The sequence below is a fragment of the Tachyglossus aculeatus genome, chromosome 13 (genome assembly GCF_015852505.1).
Source record: "Tachyglossus aculeatus isolate mTacAcu1 chromosome 13, mTacAcu1.pri, whole genome shotgun sequence".
NCBI lineage: Eukaryota > Metazoa > Chordata > Mammalia > Monotremata > Tachyglossidae > Tachyglossus > Tachyglossus aculeatus.
The window spans coordinates 2,830,060-2,856,081 of NC_052078.1; the positions used below are offsets into that span (position 1 = coordinate 2,830,060).

A 26,022-nucleotide genomic window follows, 5' to 3' on the forward strand; every position below is an offset into this window, starting at 1 on the left:
AGACGGCGCCCGCGGCCCGGCCGGGATCTTTTTTTTTTTTTTTTTTAAAAAAAAGAAAAGGCGAGTTTAATTCCGCCCGGCGCCGCTCAGTCCAGCTTCTCCAGCACGGAGGGCACGTAGACCAGGCTGAGCTCGCTGCCGAAGTTGCAGACGATGGCGGCGTTGTCCAGCACCAGCAGCTGGCGGGCGGGCTGCCCCTCGCAGCTCTTGCCCAGGTAGACCGTCTGCAGCAGGTCGCCGTAGTTGAGGTCCCAGAAGGAGACGCAGCCCTGGCCCCCGGTCACCAGCAGGCTGTCGGAGATGACGCCCAGGCTGGCCCCGCAGCCCAGGTCCTGGCGGGAGACGGGCCGGAGCGTTGGGCGCCCGGCCGCGGGCCCCCCCGCCGGCCCCCCGCCCCGCGGGCCCCGGCCTACCTGCTGGATGGAGTAGAGCTTGATGCCCGTGCCGCGGTCCCAGACGCTGAGGACGTCGTCCAGGCCGCTGCTGATGACGCAGGAGGCCGTGCAGGTGAGAGAGGTGACGTCCCCGCGGTGGGCGAACACGTGGCTGACCCGGCTGCCCGTCAGCACGTCCCACAGGCAGATGGCCCCGTCCTGGCCCCCGCTGGCCAGCACCATCGTCTGTGGGCAACGGAGGGGTCGGCTTTGGGGGGGGGGGCCCTTCGCCCGCCCCCGAGCGCCTGGGGAGGAGACCCCCCGCCCCGTGGGCCGCGGCGCCGCCCGGGGTGGTCACCTGGTCGATGTACACGGCCGTGATGGCCCCCGAGTGACCCTGGAGGGTGAAGAGGCAGCAGGAGTCTTCCAGCCGGTACACCTGGAAGCCGGGGGGACGGGTTCGTTCATTCGTTCAGTCGTATTTATTGAGCGCTTACTGTGCGCAGAGCGCTTGGGATGCCCAAGTCGGCAACAGAGAGAGACGGTCCCTACCCGACAGCGGGCTCACAGTCTAGAAGGGGGAGACGGACGACGAAACAGAACATATAAACCAAATTCTTCCATTCATTCGTTCATTCAGTCGTGTGCACAGCACTGCATTAATCAATCGTAGTTATTGAGCGCTTACTGTGTGCTGAGCACTTGGGAAGTTCAAGTCGGCAACACATAGAGACGGTCCCTACCCGACAGCGGGCTCACAGTCTAGAAGGGGGAGACAGAGAACAAAACCAAACATACTAACAAAATAGAATAGATATGTACAAGATAGAGTAATAAATATGTACAACCATATATACGTATATATATATATGCATATACAGGGTATACATATATACAGGACATATATTAAGTGCTTGGGAAGTACAAGTTGGCAACATCTAGAGACGGTCCCTACCCGACAGTGGGCTCACAGTCTAGAAGGAGGAGACGGACAACGAAACAAAACATATAAACCAACTTCATTCATTCATTCATTCATTCAATCTTATTTATTGAGCGCTTACTGTGTGCAGAGCACTGGACTAAGCGCTTGGGAAGCACAAGTTGGCAACATCTAGAGACGGTCCCTACCCGACAGCGGGCTCACAGTCTAGAAGGGGGAGGCAGACAACAAAACATATAAACCAAATTCATTCATGCATTCAATCGTATTTACTGAGCGCTTACTGTGTGCACAGAACTCTATTAAGCGCTTGGAAAGTACAGTAAAATAAATGGAATAAGTATGTTCAAGTAAAATAGAGTAATATGTACAAATATATACAGTCATTCAATTGTATTTATTGAGCGCATACTGTGTGCAGAGCACTGTACTAAGCGCTTGGGAAGTACAAGTTTTTGCAACATCTAGAGACGGGCCCGACCCAACAGCAGGCTCACAGTCTAGAAGGGGGGGAGATGGACAATCAATCAATCGTATTTATTGAGCGCTTACTGTGTGCAGAGCACTGGACTAAGCGCTTGGGAAGTACAAGCGGCAACATCTAGAGGCGGGCTTACAGTTTAGAAGGGGGAGACGGGCAACAAAACCAAACATATTAACATATTTTTGACTGTGAGCCCCCTTTTGGGTAGGGACCGTCTCTATACGTTGCCAACTTGTACTTCCCAAGTGCTTAGTCCAGTGCTCTGCACACAGTAAGCGCTCAATCAATACGATTGATTGATATTAACAAAATAAAATAAATAGAATAGATATGTACAAGTAAAATAAATGAGTAATAAATACGTACATATATACAAGACAACAAAACAAAGCTCCGTGCCCGCCCTCGCCGCCCGGCAGGGCTGGGGGGGGGTGGTTGTCAGGGCAACATATACAGTCCCTACCCAACAGTGGGCTCACAGTCTAGAAGGGGGAGACAGAGAACAAAACCAAACATGTTAACAAAATAAAATCAGTAGAATAGATATGTACAAGTAAAATAAATGAGTGATAAATACGTACATATATACAGGACAACAAAACAAAGCTCCGCGCCCGCCCTCGCCGCCCGGCGGGGCTGGGGGGGTCGGTTGCCAGGGCAACATAGTCCCTACCCAACAGCGGGCTCACAGTCTAGAAGGGGGAGACAGAGAACAAAACCAAACATGTTAACAAAATAGAATCAATAGAATAGATACGTACAAGTAAAATAAATAGAGTAATAAATACGTACATATATACAGGACAACAAAACAAAGCTCCGTGCCCGCCCTTGTGGCACGGGCAACATATATATGTCAGGGCAACATATACAGTCCCTACCCAACAGTGGGCTCACAGTCTAGAAGTGGGGAGACAGAGAACAAACCAAACATATTAACAAAATAAAATAAATAGATACGTACAAGTAAAATAGAGTAATAAATACGTACGTATATACAGGGCAACAAAACAAAGCTCCGTGCCCGCCCTCGCTGCCTGCCGCTCAGCGGCCGGCGGGGCTGGGGGGGCGTTTGTCGGGGCAACATATACAGTCCCTACCCAACAGTGGGCTTACAGTCTAGAAGGGGGAGACAGAGAACCAAACCAAACATATTAACAAAATAAAATCAATAGAATAGATATGTACAAGTAAAATAGAGTAATTAATAAATACGTACATATATACAGGACAACAAAACAAAGCTCCGTGCCCGCCCTCGCGGCATGGGCAACATATATATGTCAGGGCAACGTATATGTCAGGGCAACATATACTATAGTCCCTACCCAACAGCGGGCTCACAGTCTAGAAGGGGGATGACAGAGAACAAAACCAAACATATTAACAAAATAAAATAGAATAGATGTACAAGTAAAATAGAGTAGTAAATACGTACATATATACAGGACAACAAAACAAAGCTCCGTGCCCGCCCTCACCGCCCACCGCTCAGCGGCTGGCGGGGCTGAGGGGGGTGTTTGTCGTGAGTAATAAATACGTACATATATACAGGACAACAAAACAAAGCTCCGTGCCCGCCCTCGCCGCCCGCCAAAAGCGGGGGACGGACTCACCCTCAGAGTGTGGTCCTGGCTCCCGGTCACCAGCCGCCCGGCGGCGGCCTTCAGGGCGGTGATGGGCTTCTGGTGGGCGCAGGGCACCGTGTGGGTCAGGCGGCATCGCACCACCTCGCCGCCGCCGCCGTACGCCGGGGCCGTCGGGGCGCTGCCCCGGCCCGGGGTGCCTGCGGGGAAGCGGCCGTGAGCGGGCACCGCCGCCGGGGAGGGACGGCGGGCCAACGGGAACCGGGGAGGGGGACCCCACCTCGGAACTGCAGCTGGTTCGGGGCCGAGCCCGTCTCCAGGGAGAAGAAATCCAGGGCGCCGTTGAGCCGGGCGGCTACGATCCTGGAGCGGGAAACGGCGGCTTAATAAATCGATCGATCAATCGTATTGATTGCGCGCTTACTGGGGGCACAGCACTGGGCTAAGCGCTTGGTCCCTCCCCCCTCCCGCCCGGCCCGGTGCCCCCTCACCGCTTGTTGAGGAAGACGAGGGCGGTGATGCCCGCGGAGGCCTCCTCGCTGCTGCAGCACAGGGTGCCCTCGATGGCGTCCCACACCTGCAATCAGACCCCCGGCCCCCCGCTCCGCTCGCTTTTTTTTTTTTTTTGACCTCAACGGTATCGGTCATTCATTCGTTCATTCGTATTTATTGAGCGCTCACTGTGTTGCAGAGCACTGGACTAAGCACTTGGGAAGTCAGCGGTGTCGGTCATTCATTCGTTCATTCGTATTTATTGAGCGCTCACTGTGTTGCAGAGCACTGGACTAAGCACTTGGGAAGTCAGCGGTATCGGTCATTCATTCGTTCATTCGTATTTATTGAGCGCTTACTGTGTTGCAGAGCACTGGACTAAGCACTTGGGAAGTCAACGGTATCGGTCGTTCATTCGTTCATTTGTATTTATTGAGCGCTTACTGTGTTGCAGAGCACTGGGCTAAGCACTTGGGAAGTCAACGGTATCGGTCATTCATTCGTTCATTCGTATTTATTGAGCGCTTACTGTGTTGCAGAGCACTGGGCTAAGCACTTGGGAAGTCATCATCATCATCATCATCATCAATTGTATTTATTGAGCGCTTACTATGTGCACAGCACTGTACTAAGCTCTTGGGAAGTACAAATTGGCAAAATATAGAGACAGTCCCTACCCAACAGTGGGCTCACAGTCTAAAAGGGGGAGACAGAGAACAAAACCAAACATACTAACAAAATAAAATAGAAGTCAGCGGTATCGGTCATTCATTCGTTCATTCGTATTTATTGAGCGCTCACTGTGTTGCAGAGCACTGGACTAAGCACTTGGGAAGTCAGCGGTGTCGGTCATTCATTCGTTCATTCGTATTTATTGAGCGCTTACTGTGTGCCGAGCACTGGACTAAGCACTTGGGAAGTCCAAGTTGGCAACATATGTCTTGTTGTCTGTCTCCCCCTTCTAGACTGTGAGCCCATTGTCGGGTAGGGACCGTCTACGTTACCGACTTGTACTTCCCAAGCGCTCAGTACAGTGCTCTGCACACAGTAAGCGCTTAATAAATACGATTGAATGAATATAGTGACGGTCCCTACCCAACCGTGGGCTCACAGTCTAGAAGGGGGAGACAGACAACAAAACCAAACAGCGTGGCTCGGTGGAAAGAGCCCGGGCTTTGGAGTTAGAGGCCATGGGTTCAAATCCCGGCTCTGCCAACTGTCAACTGGGTGACTTTGGGCAAGTCACTTCACTTCTCTGGGCCTCAGTTCCCTCATCTGTGAAATGGGGATTAAAGCTTTGAGCCCCCCGTGGGACAACTTGATCACCTTCTAACTCCTCCCTGGGCTTCAAGGCTGTCCATGACCTCGCCCCCTCCTCCCTCACCTCCCTTCTCTCCTTGTCCATCGCAGCCCGCACCCTCCGCTCCTCCACCACTAATCTCCTCACTGTACCTCGCTCTCGCCTGTCCCGCCATCGACCCCCGGCCCACGTCCTCCCCCGGGCCTGGAATGCCCCCAATCCCTCTGCCCACCCGCCAAGCTCGCTCTCTTCCTCCCTTCAAGGCCCTGCTGAGAGCTCACCTCCTCCAGGAGGCCTTCCCAGACTGAGCCCCTTCTTTCCTCTCCCCCTCGTCCCCCTCTCCATCCCCCCGTCTTACCTCCTTCCCTTCCCCACAGCACCTGTATATATTTATATATAGTTGTACATATTTATTACTCTATTTATTTATTTATTTATTTTACTTGTACATTTCTATCCTACTTATTTTATTTTGTTGGTATGTTTGGTTCTGTTCTCTGTCTCCCCCTTTTAGACTGTGAGCCCACTGTTGGGTAGGGACTGTCTCTATGTGATGTCAATTTGTACTTCCCAAGCGCTTAGTACAGTGCTCTGCACATAGTAAGCGCTCAATAAATACGATTGATTGATTGTAACCTCCCCCAGCGCTTAGAACAGTGCTTTGCACATAGTGCTTAACAGATGCCATCATCATCAAAACAAAGCATATTAACAGAATAAAATTAATACAACTACGTACAAGTAAAATATAGTAAATATAGACTGTGAGCCCACTGTTGGGTAGGGACTGTCTCTATATGTTGCCAATTTGTACTTCCCAAGCGCTTAGTACAGTGCTCTGCACATAGTAAGCGCTCAATAAATACGATTGATGATATAGTAATAAACACGTACAATACATACAAACATATATATATCCCCCTCTCCATCCCCCCCATCTTACCTCCTTCCCTTCCCCACAGCACCTGTATATATGTATATATGTTTGTACATATTTATTACTCTATTTTACTTGTACATATCTAATCTATTTTATTTTGTTAGTACGTTTGGTTTTGTTCTCTGTCTCCCCCTTTTAGACTGTGAGCCCGCTGTTGGGTAGGGACTGTCTCTAGATGTTGCCAACTTGGACTTCCCAAGCGCTTAGTCCAGTGCTCTGCAGACAGTAAGCGCTCAATAAATACGACTGATTGATTGATTGATTGATATACATATATATACATGTAATATACGTATATCTTACACCCTGTAAGCCCTAAAGATCACCAAGGATCTCCACCAACGGTATAGAGCTGAATGCGTCCACTGAATTCTGAATCGGTCAATCAATCAGTCGGTCGAGCGCTTGCTCCGGGCCAACCGCCTACCGGACGCCGCGGCGGGCAGACGCGAGCCGGTGGGGCGGGCGGCCTTCGCCCCCGTTCCGCGGCTGAGGGAAACCGAGGCGCGGGGACCCACCTCCAGCTTGCCGTCGCCGCGGCCGGCCACGATGAGGTTCCCCTGCAGGTCCAGGCTCCACACGGCGCCGTCGGGGCCCCAGGCGGGGAGGGGCGAGCCCTTGTCCGGGGGGGCCGCGGGCCTCGTCCTCGGGCGGCCCCGGGCCCGGGGGTCCGGCCGGCCCCTCCTCGCCGTACGCCCGCCGCACCAGGCTGCCGAAGTCGTAGCCGGGGGGGCCGGCGGTGGCGGGGCTCGGGCCCGGGGGGCTCCGGCGGGCCCGGCGGCCGCTCCGCGAAGTCGGTGTCGATGAGGCCGCTCAGGTCCGGCTGGTCGCCGAAGAGCGGGGGCGGCGGCGGCGGGGCCTCCTCGGGGCCGCCCCCGTCCGCCGGCTGCTCCCACGGCTCCTGGGAGTCGAAGACCCCGCCGCTGTCCCGGCGCGGCCTGGGGGGCGGGGGGAGGCGTCCGGTCAGCCGGGCCGCGGGGCGGGCGGGAGGAAGGGGCCGGGGCGGGCGCCGTACCTACCCCTGCTTGGGGATGAGGGTGAGGCAGTCGCCCGTCTGGGCGTCCCACACGCGGATCTGGCCCACCAGGCAGCAGCTGGCCAGGAGCATCCCGTCGCTGGCCAGGCACTCGATGTCCTGCGAGGGGAGAGCGTCCGGCCGGCTGACCCCCCCCGCCCCGCCCCGCCGCGCGGGCCGACCCGGGGCACGGTCCGAGGGGATGGAGCCGCCCGCGCTCACCATGAGGTGCCCGCGCAGGACCAGCGGGACGATCTCCGTCTCGGGCGGGGCGTAGCCGTAGTCGTCGCAGGGCAGGTCACCCCGCTTGCGGCGGGCGTGGGCCGGCCCGTGCTGCCCGTAGTTCTTGGGGCAGAGCACGCGGTACAGGCAGAACAGCAGCAGCACCAGGACGATGCCCGAGGCCAGGCCGAGGGCTGCCACCCTGCGGGCACGCCGCCGTCAGCGCCCCGCCGGGCCCCCCCCGCCCCCGCCCCCCGGCCCCGGCCGCCCTTACTTGTAGAGGGTGACGTCCCCGTGGCCCCGGGGCCTGGGTGCGGGTTCCGCCTCCCCCGGCTCGGGCCCGGCGGGCGCCAGGGGCTGGTAGCGCTCGGCCTCCTGCGGGTGCCGCGCCTCCAGGGCCTCCCGGGGGTTCAGGTAGAGGGTGACGGGGATCACCGGGAGCAGGCTGATGTACCTGGGCCGGGCGGGGGCAGAGGTCAGGCGGGGCCCGGAAGCGGGAGACCGAGACCTTCTTATTTATTTTATTTTGTTGATATGTTTGGTTTTGTCGTCCGTCTCCCCCTTCTAGCCCGTGAGCCCGCTGTCGGGTAGGGCCCGGCCCTAGACGTTGCCGACTTGGACTTCCCAGGCGCTTAGTCCAGTGCTCTGCACACAGGAAGCGCTCAATCAATCAATCAATCAATCAGTCGTATTTATTGAGCGCTGACTGTGCGCAGAGCGCTGGACTAAGCGCTGGGGAAGTCCAAGCTGGCAACATCTAGAGACAGCCCTGCCCAACAGTGGGCTCGCAGTCTAAAAGGGGGAGACGGAGAACAAAACCAAACGTACTAAGAAAATAAAATAAATAGAAGAGATATCTACAGGTAAAATAAATAAATAAATGAATGGAGTAATAATAGAGTAAATACGATTGATTGATTGATTGACCCCCCCGTGGGTGGGCAGTGTGGCTCAGTGGAAAGAGCCCAGGCTTTGGAGTCGGAGGTCCAGGGGTTCAAATGCGGCGTGACTGTGGGCAAGTCCCTGAACTTCTCCGGCCCTCGGTTCCCTCATCTGGAAAATGAGATTAATAATAATAACGACGGTATTTGTTAAGCGCTTTCTATGCGCCAAGCACTGTTCTAAGCGCTGGTGGGGGAGGATACAAGGTGATGAGGTTGTCCCACGGGGGGCTCACGGCCTTCACCCCCATATTCCAGATGAGGGAACTGAGGCCCAGAGAAGTGAAGCGTCTCGCCCCGCTGCTGGGTAGGGCCCGTGTCTAGATGTTGCCGACCTGGACTTCCCAAGCGCGCAGTGCTGTGCACACAGTAAGCGCTCCATCATCATCAATCGTATTTATTGAGCGCTTACTACGTGCAGAGCACTGGACTAAGCGCTTGGGAAGGACAAATTGGCAACATACGGAGACAGTCCCTACCCAACAGTGGGCTCAGTGAGTACGACCGAACGAACGAGAGGGGACTCGTCGGCGACGGCTCCCGGCGGCCCTCACCTCTTGGCCAGGGTGACGTTGTAGTAGCCGAAGAGGGTCGGCCAGTGGCGGAAGGAGAGTTTCCTCCAGCTGTCCCGGTCCTCGGGCCCCCAGGTCAGCACCTCCGGGGCCCTCCTGGCCTCCCGCCCCTCCGGGGGCGGCCGGGCGGGCGTCTCGTTCTCCGCGGGCCTGGGGCCGCCGGGGGGGGAGCACCGCCAGGGCGCTCTGGGGGTCGGCGGGCAGCACCCCGCCGGGCCCGGGCATGGGGGGCAGCCCCGCCTCGCCCAGCGGGCTCTGCTCCGTCGTCACCTGGGCCGTCAGGTAGGTGCGCAGCCCGGCGGGGTCCGTGTACAGCAGGATGCCGATCCAGATCACCGTGCCCACCTGCGGCGGGGAGGGCGCAGGGTGGCCGCGGGGCCCGCCCCCGGGGTCCCCCGCGCCCGGCCCCGGGGTCCCCCGCCACCGTCCCTACCATGATGAGCCTCTGCGCCAGACGGGTGCGGGCCAGGAAGTAGACGACGCGCAGCCGCTTGGGGAGGCGCAGGTTGCGGAAGGCCGGGGGCTGCAGCGTGATGGTGTGCGGGGTGGCGGGCCGCAGGGCCGGCCGGCGCTCGGACCGCCGGGCACCGCGCCCCGAGGGCTTGGCCGGCGCGGGCAGGCAGGCTTCCGGGGGCAGCCGCTTGTTCAGGTCGGCCAGCTGCGGGGACGGGAGGGACGGCGACGGCCGGTCGGGACCGACCCCCTTTTAGACTGTGAGCCCACTGTTGGGTAGGGACTGTCTCTACGTGATGCCAGTTTGTCCTTCCCAAGCGCTTAGTCCAGTGCTCTGCACATAGTAAGCGCTCAGTAAATACGATTGATTGATTGATTGATTGATTGACCCCCGGGGTGGACGCGCGGCCTCACCTCCATGCGGCGGATGTCGATGGACAGGACGGTGGTGAAGAAGAGCATCTGGAGGAAGAAGTCGGACACGACGCCCACCACGGCAAACATGCAGAACTCCTGCGGGCGGGAGACTCCTGGGTTGGCCGTTTTCCTCATTCATTCATGCAACCGTGTTTTCCTCATTCATTCAATCGTATTTACTGAGCGCTCACCGCGTGCGGGGCGCCGGGCTGAGCGCTCGGGAAGGACAGGTTGACGCTACTCGGTCCTAAGCGGTGGGTCAGATCTATTAGTCAATCAATCAATCGTATTTATTGAGCGCTTACTGTGTGCCGAGCACTGTTACCGACTTGTGCTTCCAAAGCGCTTAGTACAGTGCTCCGCACACGGTAAGCGCTTTATAAAAACAATTGAAGAATCATCATCATCATCATCAATCATATTTATTGAGCGCTTACTGTGTGCAGAGCACTGTTACCGACTTGTGCTTCCCAAGCGCTTAGTACAGTGCTCTGCACACGGTAAGCGCTTTATAAAAACGATTGAGTGAATCATCATCATCATCAATCGTATTTATTGAGCGCTTACCGTGTGCAGAGCACTGTTACCGACTTGTGCTTCCCAAGCGCTTAGTACAGTGCTCCGCACACGGTAAGCGCTTTATAAAAACGATTGAATGAATCGTCATCATCATCAATCGTATTTATTGAGCACTTACTGTGTGCCGAGCACTGTTACCGACTTGTGCTTCCCAAGCGCTTAGTACAGTGCTCTGCACACGGTAAGCGCTTTATAAAAACGATTGAATGAATCGTCATCATCATCAATCGTAGTTATTGAGCGCTTACTGTGTGCCGAGCACTGTTACCGACTTGTGCTTCCCAAGCGCTTAGTACAGTGCTCTGCACACGGTAAGCGCTTTATAAAAACGATTGAATGAATCGTCATCATCATCAATCGTAGTTATTGAGCGCTTACTGTGTGCCGAGCACTGTTACCGACTTGTGCTTCCCAAGCGCTTAGTACAGTGCTCTGCACACGGTAAGCACTTAATAAATACGATTGAATGAATCATCTTCATCGATCGTATTTATTGAGCGCTTACTGTGTGCAGAGCACTGTTACTGACTTGTGCTTCCCAAGCGCTTAGTCCAGTGCTCTGCACACGGTAAGCGTTTAATAAATACGATTGAATGAATCATCATCATCATCGATCGTATTTATTGAGCGCTTACTGTGTGCAGAGCACTGGACTAAGCGCTTGGGAAGGACAAGTTGGCAACATCTAGAGACAGTCCCTACCCAGCAGTGGGCTCAGAGTCTAAAAGGGGGAGACAGAGAACAAAACCAACCATGCTAACAAAATAAAATAAATAGAATAGATATGTACAAGTAAAATAAATAAATAGAGTAATAAATGTGTACAAACATATACATATATACAGGAATATAGTGATGGTCCCTACCCAACAGTGGGCTCACAGTCTAGAAGGGGGAGACCGAGAACAAAATAAAACAGCATGGCTCAGTGGAAAGAGCCCGGGCTTTGGAGTCAGAGATCATGGGTTCAAATCCCGGCTCTGCCAACTGTCAGCTGGGTGACTTTGGGCAAGTCACTTCACTTCCCTGGGCCTCAGTGACCTCATCTGTGAAACGGGGATTAAGACTGTGAGCCCCCCGTGGGGCAACCTGATCGCCTTGTAACCTCCCCCAGCGCTTAGAACAGTGCTTGGCACATAGTAAGCGCTTTACAAATCATCATCATCATCAATCGTATTTGTTGAGCGCTTACTGTGTGCAGAGCACTGTACTAAGCGCTTGGGAAGTACAAGTTGGCAACATATAATAATAATAATGGCATTTATTAAGCGCTTACTATGTGCAAAGCACTGTTCTAAGCGCTGTTATGTTATGTTCTATAAACATATAGAGACAGTCCCTACCCAACAGTGGGCTCACGGTCTTTAAGCGCTTGCCGTGCGCGGGGCGCTGGGGAAAATACACTACGACAAGAAAGGGGGACGTGCCCTGCCCGCGGTGGGCTTACCGTCTAAAGGGGGGAGGCGCACATCACAGTCTTCACCCCCATTTTACAGGGGAGGGGGCAGAGAGGCCAAGGGACTCGCCCAAGGTCGTCCGGCAGACAAGGGGCGGATCCGGGACTAGAACGGGGGTCCTAATGTCCCCCAGGCCCGGGCTCCGGCCTCTAGGCCGTTGCTTCTCGGGGCTAAGAGAAGCGGCGTGGCTCAGTGGAAAGAGCCCGGGCTTTGGAGTCCCAGGTCACGGGTTCAAATCCCGGCTCCGCCAACTGTCAGCCGGGTGATTTGGAGCAAGTCACTTAACTTCTCTGGGCCTCAGTGACCTCATCTGGAAAATGGGGATTGAGATTGTGCTCATTCATTCATTCATTCAAACAGCGTGGCTCAGTGGAAAGAGCTCGCGCTTGGGAGTCCGAGGTCATGGGTTCAAGTCCCAGCTCTGCCACTTGCTAGCCGTGTGACTTGGGGCAAGTCACTTCTCTGGGCCTCAGTTCCCCCATCTGGAAAATGGGGTTTAAGACTGTGAGCCCCACGGGGGGCAAGCTGATCACCTTGTAACCTCCCCAGCGCTTAGAACAGTGCTTGGCACATAGTAAGCGCTTAATAAATGCCATTATTATTATTATTACTATCTATGGAGCGCTTCCTTTGTGCAGAGCACTGGACTAAGCGCTTGGGAAGTATGAGTCGGCAACATCTAGAGCCGGTCCCTACCCAACAGTGGGCTCACAGTCTAGAAGGGGGAGGCAGAGAACAAAGCAAAACATATTAACAAAATAAAATGGTAGAGCAATAAATACGTGCAAACGTACATACAACAGACTGTGTCTGTTGGACCCCGGCTCTCCACGTGCCATCCCAACAATCAATCAATCAATCAATCGTATTTATTGAGCGCTTACTGTGTGCAGAGCACTGTACTGAGCGCTTGGGAAGTCCAAGTTGGCAACATATAGATAGTCCCTACCCAACAGTTGGCTCACAGTCTAAAAGACTGTTGTCCCTGTGGGACAACCTGATCACCCTGTAACCTCCCCAGCACTTACAACAGTGCTTTGCACATAGTAAGCGCTTAATAAATGCCATTATTATTATTATTGTTATACAAGGGCAAACGTCCCGTACCCCCGCCGCCCCCACAATGAGAGATGACCCATTTCTCCATTGGAGAAGCAGCGTGGCTCAGTGGAAAGAGCCTGGGTTTTGGAGTCAGAGGTCACGGGTTCAAATCCCGGCCCGGCCAAGTGTCAGCTGGGTGACTTTGGGCAAGTCACTTCACTTCTCAGTGCCTCAGTTCCCTCATCTGTAAAATGGGGATGAAGACTGTGAGCCCCCCCGAGGGCCAACCTGATCATCTGGTAACCTCCCCAGCGCTTAGAACGGTGCTTTGCACGTAGTAAGCGCTTAATAAATGCCATCAGTAGTAGTAGTAGAGAACAAAGCAAAACATATTAACAAAATAAAATGGTAAAATAGAGTAATAAATACGTACAAACATAAATACAACAGACTGTGTCTGCTGGAGCCCGGCTCTCCTCATGCCGTCCCCGTGGGACAACCTGATCACCTTGTAACCTCCCCAGTGCTTACAACAGTGCTTTGCACATAGTAAGCGCTCAATAGATCAGCGCTTAGAACAGTGCTCTGCACATAGTAAGCGCTTAATAAATGCCATCATCATTATTATTATTATTATAGATGCCATTATTATTACTATTATATGAGGGCAAACGTCCCGTACCCCCGCCGCCCCCACGATGGGAGCTGACCCATTTCTCCACTGGAGAAGCAGCGTGGCTCAGTGGAAAGAGCCCGGGTTTTGGAGTCAGAGGTCACGGGTTCAAATCCCGGCTCTGCCAATCGTCAGCTGGGTGACTTTGGGCAAGTCACTTCTCAGCGCCTCAGTTCCCTCATCTGTCAAATGGGGGTGAAGACTGTGAGCCCCCCGCGGGACAACCTGATCGCCTTGTAACCTCCCCAGCGCTTACAACGGTGCTTTGCACATAATAAGCGCTTAACAAATGCCATCTTTATTATTATTATTATTATTTAGTGCCGGCCTCCCCTCCGAGGATCGGGAGGCTCAGGGGCGTTCATTCATTCATTCGATCGTATTTATTGAGCGCTTCCTGTGTGCAGAGCACTGGACTAAGCGCTTGGGAAGTACAAGTTGGCAACATAGAGAGACGGTCCCGACCCAACAGCGGGCTCACAGCGCGGGCGTCGATTACCGCGAGTCGGGCAGGGGGGTCCCGCCGCTTAACAAACCCCGCGTCCCCTGCACCGAATCCGCCGCGGGTACCTGGATGGCCGGGACCAGGGTGAAATAGCCGATGAGGATGATGCCCAGCTCCGTGGCCATGTTCTTCATGATGGACCAGCTCTCGTTGCTCAGGCCTGGAGGGAGAGGCGGTGGCTGTGAGCCAGAGGCCCCGAGGACCCGCTCCGAGGAAAAGTGGTCGCCCGCCGAGGGCAGGGCCCTGCCTCGCTCCCACGACCCGCTTCCCAGGGCCTCGACACCCGGAGCGGGGGCGGAGAAAGCGGGAGGCGGGAATCCGCGCGGAGCTGGACGGGAGCGAGGGAAGGCTGCCGCTGGAGCCCCGCTTTCCTCAATCAATCAATCAATCAATCGTATTTATTGAGCGCTTACTGTGTGCAGAGCACTGGACTAAGCGCTTGGGAAAGTCCATGGTGAGACGGTCCCTACCCGACAGCGGGCTCACCGTCGAACTCCTCGTGCCATCCCAACGGACGGACGGCGCGCCCGCATCGCCTTCTCGACTGTGAGCCCGCTGTTGGGTCGGGACCGTCTCTAGATGTTGCCGACTTGGACTTCCCAAGCGCTTAGTACAGTGCTCTGCACACGGTAAGCGCTCAATAAATACGATTGATGGATTGATTGATTGGCCCCCCCGCGGGCGGACCGAGGCCCAGGGAAGCAGCGTGGCCCAGTGGAAAGAGCCCGGGCTTTGGAGTCGGAGGTCCAGGGGTTCAAATGCGGCGTGACTTCGGGCAAGTCACTGAATTTCTCCGGCCCTCAGTTCCCTCATCTGGAAAATGGGGATTAATAATAATGATGATGGTATTCGTTAAGCCCTTACTATGTGCAAAGCACTGTTCTAAGCGCTGGGGGGGATACAAGGTGATCAGGTTGTCCCACGGGGGGCTCACAGCCCTCATCCCCATTTTCCAGATGAGGGAACTGAGGCCCAGAGAAGTGAAGTGTCTTGCCCAAAGCCACACAGCTGACAATTGGCAGAGTGGGATTGGAACCCGTGACCTCGGACTCCAAAGCCCGGGCTGCTTCTCTTGTCCGTGGGACAACCTGATCACCTTGTAACCTCCGCAGCGCTCAGAACAGTGCTTTGCACATAGTAAGCGCTTAATAAATGCCATAATTATTATTATTATTAAAATGGGAATGAAGACTGTGAGCCCCCCGTGGGACCACCTCATCACCTTGTAACCTCCCCGGCGCTTAGAATGGTGTTTTGCACATAGTAAGTGCTTAATAAATGCCATTATTATTATTATTATTAAAACGAGGAGTAAGACTGAGCCCCCCCACTGTGGGACAACCTGATCACCATGTAACCTCCCCAGTGCTTAGAACAGTGCTTTGCACATAGTAAGTGCTTAATAAAGGCCATTATTATTATTATTAAAATGAGGAGTAAGACTGTGAGCCCCCCCACCGTGGGACAACCTGATCACCTTGTAACCTCCCCGGTGCTTAGAACGGTGCTTTGCACATAGTAAGCACTTAATAAATACCATTATTATTATTATTGTTATTAAAATGGGGATGAAGACTGTGAGCCCCACCATGGGACAACCTGATCACCTTGTAACCTCCCCAGTGCTTAGAACGGTGCTTTGCACATAGTAAGCGCTTAATAAATGCCATTACTATTATTATTAAAATGAGGAGTAAGACTGTGAGCCCCCCCACCGTGGGACAACCTGATCACCTTGTAACCTCCCCGGCACTTAGAACGGTGCTTTGCACATAGTAAGCGCTTAATAAATGCCATTATTATTATTATTAAAATGAGGAGTAAGACCGTGAGCCCCCCCACCGTGGGACAACCTGATCACCTTGTAACCTCCCCGGCGCTTAGAACGGTGCTTTGCACATAGTAAGCGCTTAATAAATGCCATTATTATTATTACTAAAATGGGGATGAAGACTGTGAGCCCCGCTGTGGGGCAACCTGATCACCTTGTAACCTCCCCGGCGCTTAGAACAGTGCTTTGCACATAGTAAGCGCTTAATAAATGCCATCATTATTATTATTATTATTCTCTGGGCCCCACTGTAGGACAACCTGATCACCTTGTAACCTCCCCAGTGCTTAGAACAGTGCTTTGCACATAGTAAGCGCTTAATAAAGGACATTATTATTATTATTAAAATGAGGAGTAAGACCGTGAGCCCCCACCATGGGACAACCTGATCACCTTGTAACCTCCCCAGTGCTTAGAACGGTGCTTTGCACATAGTAAGCGCTTAATAAATGCCATTATTATTATTACTAAAATGGGGATGAAGACTGTGAGCCCCACCGTGGGACAACCTGATCGCCACCCCAGTGCTTAGAACGGTGCTTTGCACATAGTAAGCGCTTAATAAATGCCATTATTATTATTAAAATGGGGATGAAGACCGTGAGCCCCGCCGTGGGGCAACCTGATCACCTTGTAACCTCCCCGGCGCTTAGAACGGTGCTTGGCACATAGTAAGCGCTTAATAAATGCCATTATTACTATTATTAAAATGGGGATGAAGACTGTGAGCCCCGCTGTGGGACAACTTGCAACTTCCCCAGTGCTTAGAACAGTGCTTGGCACATAGTGAGCGCTTAATAAATGCCGTCATTATTATTATCAACCGACAAAGCCGTGGTACTGGAGTCTCCCAAGCGCCGAGACCAACTCTTAAGCCGACGCAAGCCCTGGGGCGGCGGGGGGGAGGCTGCCCGGGGGGGACCCCTCCGTCCCCCCGCCACCGGCCGGCCGCAGCCGTGGTACCTTGGGCGATCCTCAGCTTCACCTCCAGGTCCACCGGGGTGGACACGACCGACTTGGTGAGGACCAGCACGTTCTCCAGCCCGATGACCACCACCAGGTAGGGGAAGATCTCCCTGGGGAGAAGCAGAAAGCGGTCCCGGGGGCCGCGGGCCCCAGCTGAGCGCCCGTCCGCAGAGACCTCGCACCCCTAACCGCGGATCCGCCGCGGCGGGGCCCGGCGAGGGGCGAGCATCATCATCATCAATCGTATTTATTGAGCGCTTACTATGTGCAGAGCACTGTACTAAGCTCTTGGGAAGTACAAATTGGCAACATATAGAGACAGTCCCTACCCAACAGTGAGCTCACAGTCTAAAAGGGGGAGACAGAGAAGAAAACCAAACATACTAACAAAATAAAATAAATAGGATAGATATGTACAAGTAAAATAAATAGAGTAATAAATATGTACAAACATATATACATATACATATATACATATACATATATATACACATATATACAGGTAAAGCCACCCGGGCGACTTCGCCCTTTGCAGGGGGTGGCCCTACCCCGGCCTGGCATCGAGAAGCAGCGTGGCTCAATGGAAAGAGCCCGGGCTTTGGAGTCAGAGGTCATGGGTTCAAATCTCAGCTCTGTGTGACCTTGGGCAAGTCACTTCTCTGTACCCCAGTGACCTCATCTGTAAAATGGGGACTGAAACTGTGAGCCCCCCGTGGGACAACCTGATCACCGTGTAACCTCCCCAGCGCTTAGAACGGTGCTTTGCACATAGTAAGCGCTTAACAAATACCATTATTATTATTATTATTGTTATTATTATCGGGCCTCCTGGCGGAGCGAGACCAGCCCCGTCCGACATTGCTCTGCACACAGTAAGCGCTCAATAAATACGATTGATGATGATGACGGTGGGGGACACATCGGACGGAAGCCTTGGGCGGCCCCCTTTTAGACTGTGAGCCCGCTGTTGGGTAGGGACCGTCTCTAGATGTTGCCAACTTGGACTTTTTCTTGTGTGACCTTAGGCGAGTCATGGACTTCCCAAGTGCTTAGTACAGTGCTCTGCACACAGTAAGCGCTCAATAAATATGATTGATATATGGAAAATGGGGATTGAGTCTGAGCGCCCCACGCGGGACAACTTGATTACCTTGTGTCAACCCTGGCGCTTAGAACAGTGCTTGGCACATAGTAAGCGCTTAGTAAATGCTATTATTATTATTCTGTGGGCCTCGGTCACCTCGTCTGTCAAATGGGGATGAAGACTGGGAGCCCCCCCCACCACGTGGGACAACCTGATCACCTTGGAACCTCCCCAGCGCTTAGAACAGTGCTTGGCACATAGTAAGCGCTTAGTAAATGCTATTACTATTATTCTCTGGGCCTCGGTCACCTCGTCTGTCAAATGGGGATGAAGACTGTGAGCCCCCCGTGGGACAACCTGATCACTATGTAACCTCCCCAGTGCTTAGAACAGTGCTTGGCACATAGTAAATGCTTAGTAAATGCTATTATTATTATTCTCTGTGCCTCAGTCACCTCATAATAATAATAATAATGGCATTTATTAAGCACTTACTATGTGCAAAGCACTGTTCTAAGCGCTGGTGCGGTTACAAGGTGATCAGGTTGTCCCTCGGGGGGCTCACAGTCTTAATCCCCATTTTACAGTTGAGGTAACTGAGGCCCGGAGAAGTGAAGTGACTTGGCCAAAGTCACACAGCAGACAAGTGGCGGAGCCGGGATTAGAACCCATGACCTCTGACTCCCAAGCCCGGGCTCTTTCCACTGAGCCAAGCTGCTTCTCTTTTTTTTTTGCTCATCTGTCAAATGGGGATGAAGACTGTGAGCCTTCACAGCGCTTAATAAATGCCATTGTTATTATTCTCTGGGCCTCGGTCACCTCATCTGTCAAATGGGGATGAAGACTGGAAGCCTTCACAGCGCTTAATAAATGCCATTGTTATTCTCTGAGCCTCAGTCACCTCATCTGTCAAATGGGGATGAAGACTGTGAGCCTTCACAGTGCTTAAAAAATGCCATTGTTATTATTCTCTGTGCCTCAGTCACCTCATCTGTCAAATGGGGATGAAGACTGGAAGCCTTCACAGCGCTTAATAAATGCCATTGTTATTCTCTGGGCCTCAGTCACCTCATCTGTCAAATGGGGGTGAAGACTGGAAGCCTTCACAGCGCCTAAGAAATGCCATTGTTATTATTCTCTGGGCCTCATCATCATCATCATCAATCATATTTATTGAGCGCTTACTGTGTGCAGAGCACTGTGCTAAGCGCTTGGGAAGTACAAACTGGCAACATATAGAGACAGTCCCTACCCAACAGTGGGCTCACAGTCTAAAACTGTGGGTTATTATGGGTTACTAAACCCATAATAATAATAATAATAATGGCATTTATTAAGCGCTTACTATGTGCAAAGGCCTCAGTCACCTCATCTGTCAAATGGGGATGAAGACTGTAAGCCTTCACGGCGCTTAATAAATGCTATTTTTATTATTATTATTATTATTATCTGCTGGGCGACCCGGGTTGAGTCGCTTCACCTCTCTGAGCTCGGCTGCTCCCTGGTTAAAAGGGGGGACGATTCCCCCTGCCCCCACGGGGATGTTGGGGGGATAAAGGAGATGGCCGACGTCAAGACACGTTGGAAGGTAGCGAGAGTGAGCCCACTGTTGGGTAGGGACTGTCTCTATACGTTGCCCACTTGTATTTCCCAAGCGCTTAGTACAGTGCTGTGCACACAGTAAGCGCTCAATAAATACGATTGATTGATAGTGGTATTTTGGGGGGGACGTTTTCGCCCCTTTGTGCCTTCCTGGTGGCAAGGACCATGCCGCCACCGTATCCCGGGGCCAGAGGAATTCCCGCCGGGAAGGAACCGTCCCGCCGGCGATCCCCGGGAACGGAGGGCCGCCCTCCGGCCGGGGAGCTCGGCGCCCAGATTTTCCCCGTCCCTTTCGGCTCGGAGATGCCCGTTCCCGGGATGGGGAGCGAGGGAGAGACCTACCCGCCGTTGAGGGTGGGCGTCAGGCCGAAGAGCGTGCACAGCCCCACGGACATGAGCAGGGAGCTGAGGACCGTCACCACCGCGGCCAACGCCAGGCCCCACTTGGACTTCACCATGTCAATCTTCCCTGAAGGGGAAACCGAGCCAACGGCCCCTCAGTGGGGGGGAGGAAGCCCACCCGGGGCCGGCCGGGGCTGACGGGCAACGGCGACCCCGGAGGGGAGCGGCCCCGGGCCCCGGACGTACGCGTGGAGAAGTAGATGTAGGCGAAGAGGATGACGTAGGTGGTGACGAGGGGGATGAGCTCGGCCACGCCGATCTCCTCTTTGAAGTGCACGTGGACCAGGCGATCCTCCCGCAGCCGGCTGCAGTTGGGGCTCGGGTGGAGGACCTTCAGCCGGGCCCGCAGGCTGCTCAGGAACCTGGGTTCACACACGCGGGGGGCGGAGGGTGGGCCGGGACCCCCGGTGGGGAAGCTCTCCCGCCGACGGCCCCCCGGCCCGCGAGATCCTTGAGGCCGGGGACCGTGTCTGTCGACACCGCCGTACCGCCCTGTCCCAAGCGTTCGGCACGCGGTAAGGGCTGGCCCCAGAGCCCGGGGAGAGCGGGGGGAAGCTGGCCCTTGGGGGGATGTACTGAATAATTGCATTTATTGAGCGCTTGCTATGTTCTAAGTGCCGGGGAGGATGCTCCTGGCAGCACCCTGATAACCGTGGTATTCGTTACGCGCTTCCTATGTGCCAAGCACTGAACCGAGCGCTGGGGCGGGGGAATATTCTCCCAGCCGTTCGGTAACGATAACCATGTTGGCATTTGTTAAGCGCTTACTATGCGCAAAGCACTGCTCTGAGCGCTTGGGGGGGATCCAAAGTGATCAGGTTGTCCCACGTGGGGCTCGCGGTCTTAATCCCCATTTTACAGGTGAGGTCGCCGAGGCTCAGGTAAGTTAAGTGACTTGCCCAAGGTGACAAGGTGGTCCCACGGGGGGCTCCCGGTCTTCACCCCCATTTGACAGAGAAGTGAAGTTGGGTAGGGACCGTCGCTATGTGTCGCCAACTGGTCCTTCCCGAGCGCTTAGTCCAGTGCTCTGCACACAGTAAGCGCTCAGTAAATACGACTGAATGAATGAATGAATGAATGGCTCAAGGTCACCCAGCTGACCATCGGCGGAGCCGGGGCCGTGCCCTCCGACGGCATTCCGCCCGCGTACCCCTCGCGCGGCCGCCCCCGGGGCCCTCACTTGGAGTGGTAGCGGCGGAAGACGAGGGTGATGGCGTAGGACACCATCCTCTTCCGGTTGTACAGGCTGACCCGGCTGTACTTCCCGGGGACTCCGAACAGCAGGTCTGCAGGCACAGGACGGCGGACCGTCCCGGAGGAGGGAGGGGAGGCCGCGTTGGGACCGGGAATTTCTCCCGCGGGCCCACCCCCCCCGACCGGCCCGGCCACCCGCGGGCACCTTTGAGCGTGGCCGAGGTCTGCAGGGTCTTGGGTTCGTGCTGGTGGACGGTGCGGATGACGTCCGGGTCGGCGTGGAAGCGGCCGCGGTCGTTCTGCCAGAAGTTCCCGGGCGAGAGGAGGAGGCAGCCATGCTCGGGCAGCAGGTCCCTCAGCTTCCTCAGCCCCGGCAGCAGGTCCGTCACCTGCAGGCACAGCTCCTCCAGGCTCTCGCTCCCGGAGCTGCCGGCGGGAAAACGGTCCCTGGGAACGGCCGCCGCCTCCGGGACGGCCCCCCAGCCCTCCCCCAGAAAGTCCGGGCCCCACCCTGCCCTCGGCCCCAGAGCGTCCCCTCGCCACCCTGCTCCCGGCAGCATCCTGATCACCGCGGCATTCGTTACGCGCTTCCTATCGGGCACTGTACTGAGCGCTGGGGCGGGGGAATACTCTCCCAGCCACTCAGTTACTGATGATGATGATGATGGTATCTGTTAAGCGCTTACTACGTGCCAAGCCCTGTTCTAAGCGCTGGGGGAGATACAAGGTGATCAGGTTGTCCCACGTGGGGCTCACAGTCTTCATCCCCATTTGACAGATGAGGGAACGGAGACACAGAGACGGTAAGAGACCTGCCCAAAGTCACACAGCTGACAAGTGGCAGAGCTGGGATTAGAACCCAGGACTTCTGGCTCCCAAGTCGGGGCTTTTTCCATTAAGCCAGGCTGCTTGACAAAATACTAATAATCATGTTGGCATTTGTTAAGCGCTTACTATGTGCAAAGCACTGTTCTACGCGCTTGGGGGGGGATGCAAAGCGATCAGGTTGTCCCACGGGGGGCTCACAGTCCTAATCCCCATTTTGCAGATGAGGGAACTGAGGCTCAGAGAAGTGACTGGCCCAAGGTCCCACAGCAGACAGGTGGCAGAGCCGGGATTCGAACCCATGTCCTCCGACTCCAAAGCCCGGGCTCTTTCCACCGAGCCACGCTGCTTCTCTGTGAGGTGCCCTGCACGGAAGGGGCTCAATAAATACCCCCGACTGGTTTCCGTACCTGTGAAATGGGAATGAGCCCACTGCTGGGTAGGGACTTTATATGTTGTCGACTTGTACTTCCCAAGCGCTTAGTACAGTGCTCTGCACACAGTAAGCGCTCAATAAATACGATTGATGATGACGATGATGAATGAGATGCCCGCTCTACCTCCGTCTCAGATCGGGAACACCAAGTGGGACGGGGGCTGCGCCCACCCCGATTACCCTGCCTTTACCCCGGCGCTCAGTACATAGCAAGCCCCGATTAAACACCCCAACTAGTCAGCATTATCGTTATAATAACAATAATTCTGGTATTTGTTAAGCGCTTATTATGTGCAAAGCACCGTTCTAGGCGCTGGGGAGGATACAAGGTGATCAGGTTGTCCCATGCGGGGCTCCATCAATCAATCAATCGTACTTATTGAGCGCTTACTGTGTGCAGAGCACTGTACTAAGCGCTTGGGAAGTCCAAGTTGGCAACATTTAGAGACGGTCCCTACCCGACAGTGGGCTCACCGCCTAGAAGGGCTCACAATCTTAGTCCCCATTTTACAGATGAGGGAACCGAGGCACAGAGTAGTTCAGTTATGCTACACAGGAGGTGACAAGGACCCAGCGGTCCAAGCAGGGACCGTTTCAGTCGTATTTACTGAGCGCTTACCGTGTGCGGAGATCACGCAGCCGGCGGCCTCCCTTCCTTTACCCAGGCCCCTCTAGACTGTAAACCCGTGGGGGGCAGGGAATGTGCCTGCTTACTGCTCTGTTGTCATCACCATCATCATCAATTGTATTTATTGGGCGCTTACTGTGTGCAGAGCACTGGACTAAGCGCTTGGGAAGTCCAAGTTGGCAACATCTAGAGACGGTCCCTACCCAGCAGCGGGCTCACAGTCTAAAAGGGGGAGACAGAGAACAAAACCAAACATCCTAACAAAATAAAATAGATAGAATAGATATGTACAAGTCAAATAAATGGAGTGTTGTCCTCTCCCAAGCGCTTAATACAGTGAGCGCTCAGAAAATACGCCTGACCGACTGGCTTTTCTCCGGCGGGAGCGGGAGTCGGGAGTCCGGAGGGGCGGCCCCCCCCGGGCTTACCCGTCTCTGAGGACGTGGTTGCGGACCTCCTCCACCAGCTGGAAGACGCGCGACAGCGGCGAACGGAACACGTCCGCCGCCAGGAAGTCGCTGGGCCACGGGGACACGGTGGCCTTGACGAAGATCTGCTGGATGTAGGCCACGGGGGCGCCCACGTACTGCCGGGGGGACGGGACCGGACCGGACCGGACCGGACGGGAGGAGAGGGGACGGGGGTGGCGGCTCGCACCGTGGCGCGGGCTAGGGACGCCCGCGACCTCAGCCGCAGGCCTTCGACCCCTCCTGCCCTCCCCCGGCCCCCAGTGCCCTGCGGTGCTCCAGCGGGCGGGCCCATGGGCTCACTGGACAGACTGGTAGACCTGGAGCATGCCCGCTGCCAGAGAGGGGAGCAGGAAATGCAACTGGCAAAAAAACTAGTTCTCTCTCCCTCTTCTCTCTCTCCCTTCTCTCTCCTATCCACTTTTTCCTCTCCCCTCTTTTCTCTTCCCTTTTTTCCTCCCCTTTTTCACTCTCCCCCTTTTTCTCTTCCCTTTTTTCTCCCCTTTTTCACTTTCCCCCTTTCTCCCTTTCCTCTCCCCTCCTCTCCACTCTTTTTCACTCTCCCCCTTTCTCTCCCCTCTTTTCTCTTCCCTGTTTTACTCTCCCCTCTTTCCTCTTCCCTCTCCCCTCTTCTCTTCCCTCTCCCCTCTTCTCTTCCCTTTTTTCTCCCCCTTTTCACTCTCCCCCTCTCCCCTCTTTCACTCTCCCCCTTTCTCTCCTTTTTTTCTTCCCTTTTTTCCTCCCCTCTTTTTCACTTTCCCCTTCTCTCCCCTTTTTCCTCTCCCCTCTCCCTTTTCACTCTCCCCCTTTCTCTCCCCTCTTTTTTCCTCCCCTTTTTCACTCTCCCCTTTTCTCTCCCCTCTTTTCTCTTCCCTTTATTCTCCCCCTTTCTCTCTCCCCTCTCTTTTCTCCCCTTTTCTCTTCTTTTTTCTCCCCTCTTTTTCACTCTCCCCCTTCTCTCCCTTTTCCTCTCCCCTCTCTTCTCTCCCCTTTTTCACTCTTCCCTTCTCTCCTTTTTTCTTCCCTTTTTTCCCTCCCCTTTTTCACTCTCCCCCTTTTCCTCTCCCCTCTCTTCTCTTCCCTTTTTTCTCCCCCTTTCTCTCCCCTTTTTCCTCTCCCCTCTCTTCTCTCCCCTCTATCACTCTCCCCCTTTCTCTCCCTTTCCTATTCCCATTTTTCCTCCCCTTTGTCACTCTCCCCTTTTTCCTCTCCCCTCTCTTCTCTCCCCTTTTTCACTCTCCCCATTTTTCTTCCCTTTTTTCCTCCCCTCTTTTTCACTCTCCCTTTTCTCCCCCTTTTCACTCTCCCCTTCTCTCCCCTTTTCTCTTCCTTTTTCCCTCCCCCCTTTTTCCTCCCCCCTTCTCTCCCCTTTTTCACTCTCCCCCTTTCCCCTCTTTTCTCTTCCCTTTTTTCACTCTCCCCATTTTTCTCTCCCTTTTCCTCTCCCGCTTTTCTCCCCTTTTTCACTCTCCCCCTTTATTCGCTCCTTTCTCCCCTTCTCCCCCATCTTTTTCTCCCCTCTTTTTTCTCCCTCTCCCCCCCCAATCTTTTTTCTTCCCCCCTCTCTCTTTCCTCCCCCTCCCTGTTTTTCCTCGCCCCCTTCTCCCACTCACGTGGGGCCTCCTCCAGGGAGCCCACGGTAACAGTGACCGACACATTCACCTCCCACCCTGAGGGAGAAGCCGAAGCGACCACCCCCCGGGGGAAGAACGGGAACCAGGGATGGGGTGTGGGCATCCCCTGCGGGCGCTGCCCTCCGCCCCCTCCGCCGGCCGGCCTCACCCAGTCGGGCTGCTCGCCGGCCTCTCTCTGCGCGGGGTCCGGCTCGGAAGGCGGCGGAGCGTAGTCCTTCGCCGGGGTGCTGTACTCCTCGGGGCCCGTGCCGGGCAGGGGCAACTTCAGGAGCGGGGAGCTGGGCCCGGCAGACGGGGCGAGGGCGCAGGCCGGGGGGCGCGAAGGGAGAAAAGGTTAGCCTCTTTAGGAGAAGAGAGGCAGAAGACGCAGACACACACCCCGGCCCCGCTGCCTCCTTCCAACCGACCGACCGGTGGTATTTCCCGCGCGCTTACTACGTGCAGAGCACTGTACTAAGTGCTCGGGGGCACACAACGGAACTGGCAGCCATAACAAGCAGCAGCAGGCTGCCCCACGGAGGACCCACAGTCTCAATCCCCACTTTCCAGATGAGGTCACCGAGGCCCAGAGAAGTGAAGCGACTCGCCCCAAGTCGCCCAGCTGACCGGGGGCCGAGCTGGGATTGGAACCCAGGACCCCGGCGATTTCCACTGAGCCACGCTGCTTCTCAAGGAAACGGTGGGGCCGTGGGTGGCCCGCCGGCTGTGCCGCGCCCCCCGGTCCACCGGCCCCGCCGCCCGCCGGGCTTACCAGCAGGCCACGATGCACAGGGCGGTGAAGACGATGATGGGGATGGGGTAGGAGGCGCAGAGCAGCCCGTGGCGGTAGAAGGCCCGCGATATCTTCTCCCGCAGCCTCTCCGTCAGGGTCATCCTCAGCCGATGTCACCTCGGGGCCATCCCGCAGCGCCACAGGGGATGAAGCGGGGTCACCATTGGCGGGGGCCGGGGGCGCGCGG

The 26,022-nt window shown here is 55.1% G+C and overlaps 1 protein-coding gene across 1 annotated transcript; it reads right to left on the reverse strand.

Annotated features, from left to right (window-relative positions):
* Positions 1–46: 46 nt before the first annotated feature.
* Positions 47–26,022, reverse strand: LOC119936117 (SREBF chaperone). Its single transcript, XM_038755526.1, is given in 25 exon segments — positions 47–332; positions 414–620; positions 733–813; positions 3,418–3,587; positions 3,668–3,750; positions 3,879–3,964; positions 6,638–6,754; positions 6,756–6,855; positions 6,857–7,057; positions 7,139–7,254; positions 7,357–7,558; positions 7,631–7,810; positions 8,852–9,036; positions 9,038–9,214; positions 9,303–9,527; positions 9,737–9,835; positions 14,060–14,154; positions 16,789–16,901; positions 19,820–19,946; positions 20,066–20,241; positions 21,060–21,165; positions 21,279–21,499; positions 23,391–23,548; positions 25,212–25,341; positions 25,815–26,022. Coding segments are annotated over 25 exon segments (3,723 nt in total). The 5' UTR covers positions 25,937–26,022; the 3' UTR covers positions 47–86.